Source organism: Polypterus senegalus, chromosome 1 (genome assembly GCF_016835505.1).
Source record: "Polypterus senegalus isolate Bchr_013 chromosome 1, ASM1683550v1, whole genome shotgun sequence".
NCBI lineage: Eukaryota > Metazoa > Chordata > Cladistia > Polypteriformes > Polypteridae > Polypterus > Polypterus senegalus.
Window position 1 is genome coordinate 223,078,726 of NC_053154.1, and position 8,878 is coordinate 223,087,603.

At 34.4% G+C, this 8,878-nt stretch overlaps 1 protein-coding gene across 1 annotated transcript in view; it reads left to right on the forward strand.

Annotated features, from left to right (window-relative positions):
• The window catches only part of acadsb (acyl-CoA dehydrogenase short/branched chain), a 70,409-nt gene extending 63,142 nt beyond the window's left edge, over window positions 1-7,267 (forward strand). Inside the window, exons 10-11 of the mRNA XM_039769444.1 lie at window positions 4,841-4,940; window positions 6,611-7,267. Coding sequence (XP_039625378.1) covers window positions 4,841-4,940; window positions 6,611-6,687 — 177 coding nt within the window. The 3' untranslated portion in view covers window positions 6,688-7,267. The remainder of the gene's footprint in view (window positions 1-4,840; window positions 4,941-6,610) is intronic.
• The last annotated feature ends 1,611 nt before the right edge of the window (window positions 7,268-8,878 follow it).

Sequence of the window (8,878 nt, forward strand, 5' to 3'; positions counted from 1 at the left end):
GAAGCCACTCCTTTGATATCTTGGCTGTGTGCTTAGGGTCGTTGTCCTGTTGAAAGATGAACTGTGGCCTCCTTCTGAGGTCAAGAGCGTTCTGGAGCAGGTTTTCATCCAGGATATCTCTGTACATTGCTGCAGTCATCTTTCCCTTTGTCCTGACTAGTCTCCCAGTTCCTGCCATTGAAAAACATCCCCACAGCATGATGCTGCCACAACCATGCTTCAATGTAGGGATGGTATTGGCCTGGTGATGAGTGGTGCCTGTTTTCCACCAATTGTGACGCCTGGCATTCACACCAAAGAGATCAATCTTTGTCTCATCAGACCAGAGAATTTTGTTTCTCATGGTCTGAGTGTCCTTCAGGTGCCTTTTGGCAAACTCCAGGTGGGCTGCCATTTGCCTTTTACTAAGGAGTGGCTTCTGTCTGGCCACTCTACCATACAGGCCTGATTGGTGGATTGCTGCAGTGATGGTTGTCCTTCTGGAAGGTTCTCCTCTCTCCACAGAGGACCTCTGGAGCTCTGACAGAGTGACCATCGGTTCTTGGTCACCTCCCTGACTAAGGCCCTTCTCCCCCTATCGCTCAATTTAGATGGCCAACCAGCTCTAGGAAGAGTCCTGGTGGTTTCAAACTTCTTCCACTTACAGATGATGGAGGCCACTGTGCTCATTTGGACCTTCAAAGCAGCAGAACTTTTTCTGTGACCTCCCCCAGATTTGTGTCTCGGAGGTCTACAGACAAAACCTTTGACTTCATGCTTGGTTTGTGCTCTGACATGAACTGTCAACTGTGGGACCTTATAAAGACAGGTGTGTGCTTTTCCAAATCATGTCCAATCAACTGAATTTACCACAGGTGGACTCCAATTAAGCTGCAGAAACACCTCAAGGATGATCAGGGGAAACAGGATGCCCCTGAGCTCAATTTTGAGCTTCATGGCAAAGGCTGTGAATACTTCTGTACATGTGCTTTCTCAATTTTTTTATTTTTAATAAATTTGCAAAAATCTCAAGTAAACTTTTTCACGTTGTCATTATGGGGTGTTGTGTGTAGAATTCTGAGAAAAAAAAAAATTTAATCCATTTTGGAATAAGGCTGTAACATAACAAAATGTGGAAAAAGTGATGCGCTGTGACTACTTTCCGGATGCACTGTAAATGCCACTTAAAGGCATTTTTTTCTCAGGCTGTGCTAAAATGGCTTGCCATTATAATAGCATTGTTTGCAGAGACTAATTTGAATCAGTAGTAGTGAGTTAACAATAAAAAAGAAATTAAACCAGTCAATTTTACAATTTACATTAATATTACAGCACTTAAAATAAGGACAACTTGGAACTTGCTACAAATGCTGAGAATTCAACATCATCAGGCTAAGTTGCAGTCCACCCATACCTCATTACTCTAGGGTTGAGGTGAGCAGCAAACTCTAAATCAGTTACTACACACAAAAGGCTTCTTTCTAAAGGTGTAAATTGCTGTCGTATATAAAATTAGATATTTTGTTTCTGGTTGTTCTCAGTAAACAATAGTTGCAATTGTAAAATCTGAAAAACATTCAGTTGCCGGTATTTTGTGTTTAAAGCCTACTTTCATGCTTAAAATTGAAAAGAAATGCTTTTCTGTTCAGCAGGTTCAGCAGCCCTTGTTAACACTTTCAATTTGAAATTTATAGTTGTATATGTATTAGTGTGTTATTTTTAATGTATATAATCTGGAAAAAAATAGTACTTCGGGATTTACATCCTGAAACTTGTCTGCTGCATGTAACTTTGCCTGATGTACTTCAGAGTAGCAGTCCTGACATTATATTAAACACTTGTAAAAACTTAAAAGTATCTTACCATAATCCTTTGTCAGTTCTCAGTTTGTTGATGGATCTATACTTGTATTTATCATTTTACCTCATGGTTGGAGCAATAGTAGTAGTAATGGTTTATATTGTATTTTTATTCACCTTTTAAAACATTTGCTCACTGATTTATGTCCACAGTTAAACTCTTAAGCTCATTTGTCTTCCCAGTAGCACACTATGCTATGGATGTTCTTTGATTAAAAAAGACAACTTTCTTGTATTGGGTGAAGTTTACTTCAGTATTGAGTTTAAACTTACTTACGTGAAACAAGAACTTACTGCTTATATATAGATTAAATGAATACTCCACCCAAAATTATGTTTTTTTGTTTAATATGTTGCTTAACCCATGTGCTTTGTAGTAACAGCAGAGGAAAAAATTTAATCTTGTGTTTTTTATGGAGAATAGAGATCATGTTTCTGACAGAATGGGTGTCTGTAGACCAACACCGAATAACTGAAAACAATATCAAAATTGTCCATGAAAATGTTTTGCATTACTCGTGACACATAATGCATGTCAAATCATCCATTCTTATACTCTTCAACATGCATAGCGCATGCATTCTTTGCTAAAATACGGTTAAATAAATACTTGTGGAATATCAGAGTTGTACAAGCATGAAATCAGTCTAGTAAATTCATGCATTCATTTGTCAAGAGTCATGCCTTCATAGCCAGAGTTTTTTGCACCTTTACATGTAACATGCATACATCAATGGCTTGCATCCACAGGAAAACTATATAGCAGCCAGTCTTAGAACTTTTATATTAACTGTACATTGATATATCGAATTGTATTGTATTTCTTTCAATTTTTTTACTTAAACAATTATATTGTTATGAACACACTTCCCTCTGTCTACCAAGCATGAGTTCACAATATCAGTGATAGATTTATTCAGTTCTTCAAATCTGCGTATTAACGGAATAATTTTAATTTTCTTGGCCAACATGTTATTCCCTGGTCAATTTAAACTCATTTATTTTTTAATGCACTTTTTTCTCATAAAAACAGAAACTACAAAGAAAATCACAACTCACAAGCAGGTTAGACTTGGAACAATGCAGTTTAAGGTCACATTTAGAATTAACATATTTCGAGAGGCTAGGAGTCCATTTCCTGGCATACATCATTTCAAGTATTATCTTGTCTGCTGGGGTGAAAGGAATAAAAAAAAAGGAAATACTATCAATTGCAAAGCTGCAGTATCAGACCTCCAATGAAAGCAATGTGTTAATAAAGGACTGAACAATAAAATGAGAATCTCACTTTGACTGCTACAGTTTCGGTAATATAGAGGTAGGACCCCATTTTCCAAGTCAAACCATATCAAGTAGCAATTTTGGGTACCTGGTATTTACAGATTGTGATTTAAGTGTTTTTTTTTTTATTTCAATAGTCATTAAAAGTAAAGATTTTAAGTTTTGAAGTTATGTATAGTTGAATGCCTATGCATCTTCTTGTGATTAGAAAATATACACATAACTTTAAATTTCAGTTAATGTACCTTACCTTTACAGGATGGTTAAAGAAAGCTACAATTTTGTGAACTCTGCATCTTAATTTATAGCTGCTAATTTACACTCACTAGCCACTTTGATATATAAACCTGCCTAGTAGTGGATAGGAGCCCATTTACCTCCAGAACAACCTAAATTTTTCAAACTATGGATTTTATCTCATAAGATATAAGATCTAAATCAGTCTGTTCATACAAATCTGCCAACAAATCTGGAGCAGCAGAAGTAATTATTCAGAGAAGAGTGAAAAATTCTTCAAAACATTTGTAACGTTAATTGTCAAGTATAAGAAACTGTTGGTTGCTGCTATTAAATAATTTTTTTTCACTTATTGTGTTTACTTATATTAAATTTTCTACTTTGCTAAAGACATGAATGTGTATAGTACAGTATTTCACTGTTCAGATATGATATACATGTTTTTCTCATAGTTTAAAGAAATGCCATTTGTTTCATGGCAGCCATTTTGTGTCATTGTGATTGAGTGTGTGAGTGTGGCTGTTCAGTAGTGTGTATGCTTAATGGACTGAAGTCATATCCAGTGTTGATTCCTGCCTTTCTCCGATATGCTGCCAAAATAGGCTGTGGAACCTCTGTGACTTTTACAGGGAAAAACACTAGTATAGGAAATGGAAGGATAAATGTAATCAGTATGCCTGCTTAAAAGCACTTGAGCAGTTTTTCATTAGGAGTCGATTAGGTAATTGGCTATGAATGTGATATTTAATCAATTATGGAAACTGTCAGGAACATAATACCCACAACATTATTTGTATGACCAAATAAAATTTTACTTCATTTTTACCTTTTACTTTTTTACAGAAAAGTAATGTGGAAAGATGTAAGTGGGGAATTGTCTGAGTACTTTACATGGTCATTAGTCTCTGAATTTATCCCAATTCAAAAATAATTCTCAAATTTAAATGTTTTAATTGAATATTAAATATGTTTTAGTGTGATTGCTCTTAAAAGCATGAACATAATTGACTGAGCAGTGGAAGTAAGTTTTCAGCTTATATATAACATATAAAATTAAAAAAGAAAAATGCAATGAACGCCCTTGTTAATGCCATTAGGTAATGTATTATATGTGTTAACAACTTGGCAGGTTTAGAACATGACACCAAGGTCACTTTTAATAGTTGAAACATTGAAATTTGGAGAATGGGAAGAGCTTAATGAATAAATTGGAACACGTTCAATAAGCTGCCTGGCTCACTAAAAACGGCCTGATGCTTGCTTGGCCCCAGATGGAATCATTGTTTACTTGTGTGTACAGCAAATAAGAGGAGAGCCGAGCAGAATATGTGAAGTGTGAATTGCATGTAATGCTGACACCCATTTTAAAAACCAGTGCATGTATTGCTGCCTTTTGCAACCGAAATCATCTCTGTTGTGTTGTATAATTGTGTTTTTGGCACTAAAACCAGTTTATTCAGACCCCTGACTTTTTTTCCTTCCAGGTGGCAACTCTGACGACATCAAAATGCATAGAATGGATGGGAGGTGTAGGATTTACTAAAGATTATCCCATCGAAAAATTCTATAGAGACTGTAAAATAGGTATTTTTATTTATGTTTTTATTTCTGTCATGTGTACCTCTTTTTATGTAATGCTTTGAACATCAAAACATGAAGAAATCATATTGATAGTATTTACAGACTCAGATAAAAAAACAAGCTGTGTCAATATCTTTCTATATGTAGTTCAAAACTATTTACATTAATGACAAAATAATTAACTTAGTTGTTTTTTTTTTTTTTTTTAATTTTCCTAATATGTGTTTTTGTTAAATTATGAATCAGAGATATATATCATGGACTTAAAGAAATCTTCATGGAAAGTGAGGGAATATTCATGTGCCCTCCAGTGCAGCGTGCTTCCTGCCCCAATCCCATTAAGTCAGGATAAGCTTTGGTTTCTTGAGACCATGCACTAAAAAATGTTTATCAGGTTTATAAACTGATAGGTAAATGAAGCCAAAAAAAGGAATATGGTATTCCGCTGATAGGTATACAATATTGAAATACAATATTTAAATTCATTTTTGAATTAAGAAAATAGAATTTCATTTATAATCAGCGCTGTCATTAACAGGTCAGTGGTTAATCACTAACAACTGAAAGAGTGTGCAGTCTAGCAACACTGTGCCTTTAATTTGAGGATTTTTTTATTGAGTGCTTTGCTTCACCAGCTTTTTATTTATCCTGTTTTTGTAGGTTGAACAGTAGAGTTATTAAGTACTTTTATGAGACTGTGCATATTTTAGTTCAACTGCAGTAAAATATTTTACAATTCCTGTGACCTGTTAAAAATTTAATTTTAAGAAATGTAATCAACAACTAAGATGACAGTTTTTATATTATTTTCATCTTTACTTTAAAATAGTAGTTTATAAATATGAAAATAGTATATACTTTTACGTGCTAGAAGGAGGAGAAACTTTGTTTTAGTCTGTAAACTACAGTAGCTTCTGCAAGTTTCTGTGCTCTTTAGCCAAATCTTGTCCCAGTTTTGCTTAGAAAGTGTGAAGACTGGTTGTATTTTAAGCCTGTATGCTTTAATTTTTTTCACAACAGGACAAGTCATGTTTTATTTCAACACACAGGGATTGAATGCAGTCTTGAAATTTACAGTTTATATGCACATCTTTCAGCCCAAAAAATTGTTTGTTTCTATTGCTGTAGGGACTTGGTTATCTGTAATAGTGTTTTTGTCTTTCAAATCATATTAACAGTTAAATATGGTAAGCCATCTAATTTACATGAGCAATTGATTCCATTGTCTTTTAAATGAATGTTTTTTGGAAGAGTTGGAAGAGAATTTCTGAATACATTAGTTAAAATTTTGCAAAGTTCTACAGATGTGTGTGTGTGCCCTGCGGTGGGCTGGCACCCTGCCCGGGGTTTGTTTCCTGCCTTGCGCCCTGTGTTAGCTGGGATTGGCTCCAGCAGACCCCTGTGACCCTGTAGTTCGGATATAGCGGGTGGGATAATGGATGGATGGATGTGTTGGCTGGTATAAATTCATTATAATTGCAAGTGTGTGGTTTTAACAAGTTTAAACTGCTGTTTTACTAAAATGTTTCACTTTTAAACACACATTTGTTTCCAATGCTTCAAAATATAGTACAGTATTTGATTAGGCTTAATGGCTTCTTTTTCCTCAGTGATTCCAATGTAGTAATCATTTAAAAACTATGTCTTTTCCAATGTTTCTGAATTTTTCATAGGTTCAATATATGAAGGAACCTCTAACATTCAACTTACTACAATGGCAAAATTCATTGACCGTGAATACCAAGCCTGAGCGTAATGGAGAGGGGTAGAGGGGTATTGGACTGTTGCTGTAAACATCCATTTGTTAAAATTGTCTCTGATCTCTTAATTCTTGAAGTAAGTTTTTTTTTCTCTCACTCTTTCTCAAATAAATTATGTTTTCCATTCATTTCCATTTTTACACAGTGTTTTACTTGAAATTTATATAGTAATGTATAATAAATAATTACTATTAACCTATAATAAATGGGAAACTACTGTATACCATTTCATAAATTTTACTAAGCTGATGTGGGTATGGTAATATATACTATCCATCAATAGGATCGTAAACTCTTTATTGACATGAACTTTGCTATGGGTATAACTAATCCTGCTACTGTGTATAATTTGACCATGTCTGAAGTTAAGTTGTTTAGTAGGTTACTGTAAATAATTAATTTATAGAGGTTCTTCTATGGCTTTGAAAAGATGGGTGTTAAAAGTAGCTGTAAAGCACAATGTTACAGATCAACAATGTTTTTTGTATTGTACATTGCTGTCTATGTCTTTGTACATGATGCAGCTGAACCGGTTTTAGGGTGGCTACAGCATATTAAATGGTAGAGGAATTTGTGTGTGTGAGTGATTTTTTTATTTTCTTTATTAATGGTACTACAGTAGGTTATAAAACCTTCTCCCATTCACCATTACCACTAATTATTCTTTTTCCTGGTGGCTCAAAATGAATCTGACCACTTTACAAGATGACAATAGGCAACTGTCCTAAGATGATAGACAAAAAGAATTAAACAACTTTATTTGTGTGTATGTGCATAATGACCTGATTCATGTCTTTTAAATTCCCAAAGGCATCAATAAAACTGTGTTTTTCTAATTAAATAATGATTCACATACATAGTGAAGTCAGTGGCAAGTACTTGTAAGAAGTGCATTTAAGGCCAGGCAGCACCTCTTTACTCAAAATGTCATGGAAATGCGAAACAGACTACTAAGTCATATAATGTAGCTGATGCTGAAATCTTGATAACTTTTCAAAAGTGTCTCGATAAGATATTCAATTATCTAACTTGCCTGGTAACTGACAGTCCATACTGCTGTTCTTCAGGTTGTAGTGTGCCAACACCATATGAAACTGTTTGAGAAAGGTGTTTGCAAATGTTTAAATCTGTTTGCTGAAATTAGCAGTTTAACACCTTGGGAAAGTCAACTAATTCTTTCTTTCCTTAGCTATGCATTAAAAAGAAATATAAGGCAGAAGAGAATAGATGGACAAGGTCTAAAGCTAAATTTTGTTTTGCTTACTCTGTGTGTGTGTGTGTGTGTGAATATGTATATGCAAGTATATATACATACATCTGTGGTTCCAGAAAAAGACAGTAAATGACAGAACTGATGCAAGATGTCTGTAAAAATTTCCAGATTAAGACCAAACCATATTTTTGTTCCAGTACTATAATCTGTTTTATAGTGTTTGTTTGGCATGGATGCCCATTTATATGTGATATATAAACCCATCCATCAATTTTCCAACCTACTTAGCCAGTTCACCATTGTGGGTAGCTAAAGCCTATAGTGATAGCAATGATTACATGATAAGAACCCACCCTGGGCAAGATGCCAGTCCATAGCAGAATATACCTTTGCTTGTACACTGGGCCAGTATAGAATGACCAATTTGCCTAATATTTAATATGAAGCCTTAAGGACCACCTGAGTACCCAGAAGAATGCACAAAGACTGTCAACTCACGCAGTCAATGCCTGGAACTGTCAGTCAGAAGCAATAACCAATACATTACCTATAGATAAAAAAATGTTTCTCATTTTGTTTTTTGTTTTTTTTTTTTTTCAGAAAAGTACATGAATTTTTATTTAATCATCAATGACGTTATAATAAATTAGACGATGGCTGCGTAGAGTATGCATTATGGCACTGGTCCGTAGACCGTAAGGCTCAATATTGTAAACAATATAAAAATGATTGAGTATTTAGTAATTTTATATGAAATTGTCCCTAATAATATCAGTATATAGAACACATTAAAATGGTCTTTTGATGCAATTACATTTCTTTATTCTACACGGATCAAACTACAGTATGTCGATACACGTAAACAATGGCTCTTTTCTCTGTTAATGTGTTGACTATTTTGCTGTACGGTAATTTTATTTAAAATTTCATGTTGTATTTATTTCACACACCACGAGATGGCGCACGTT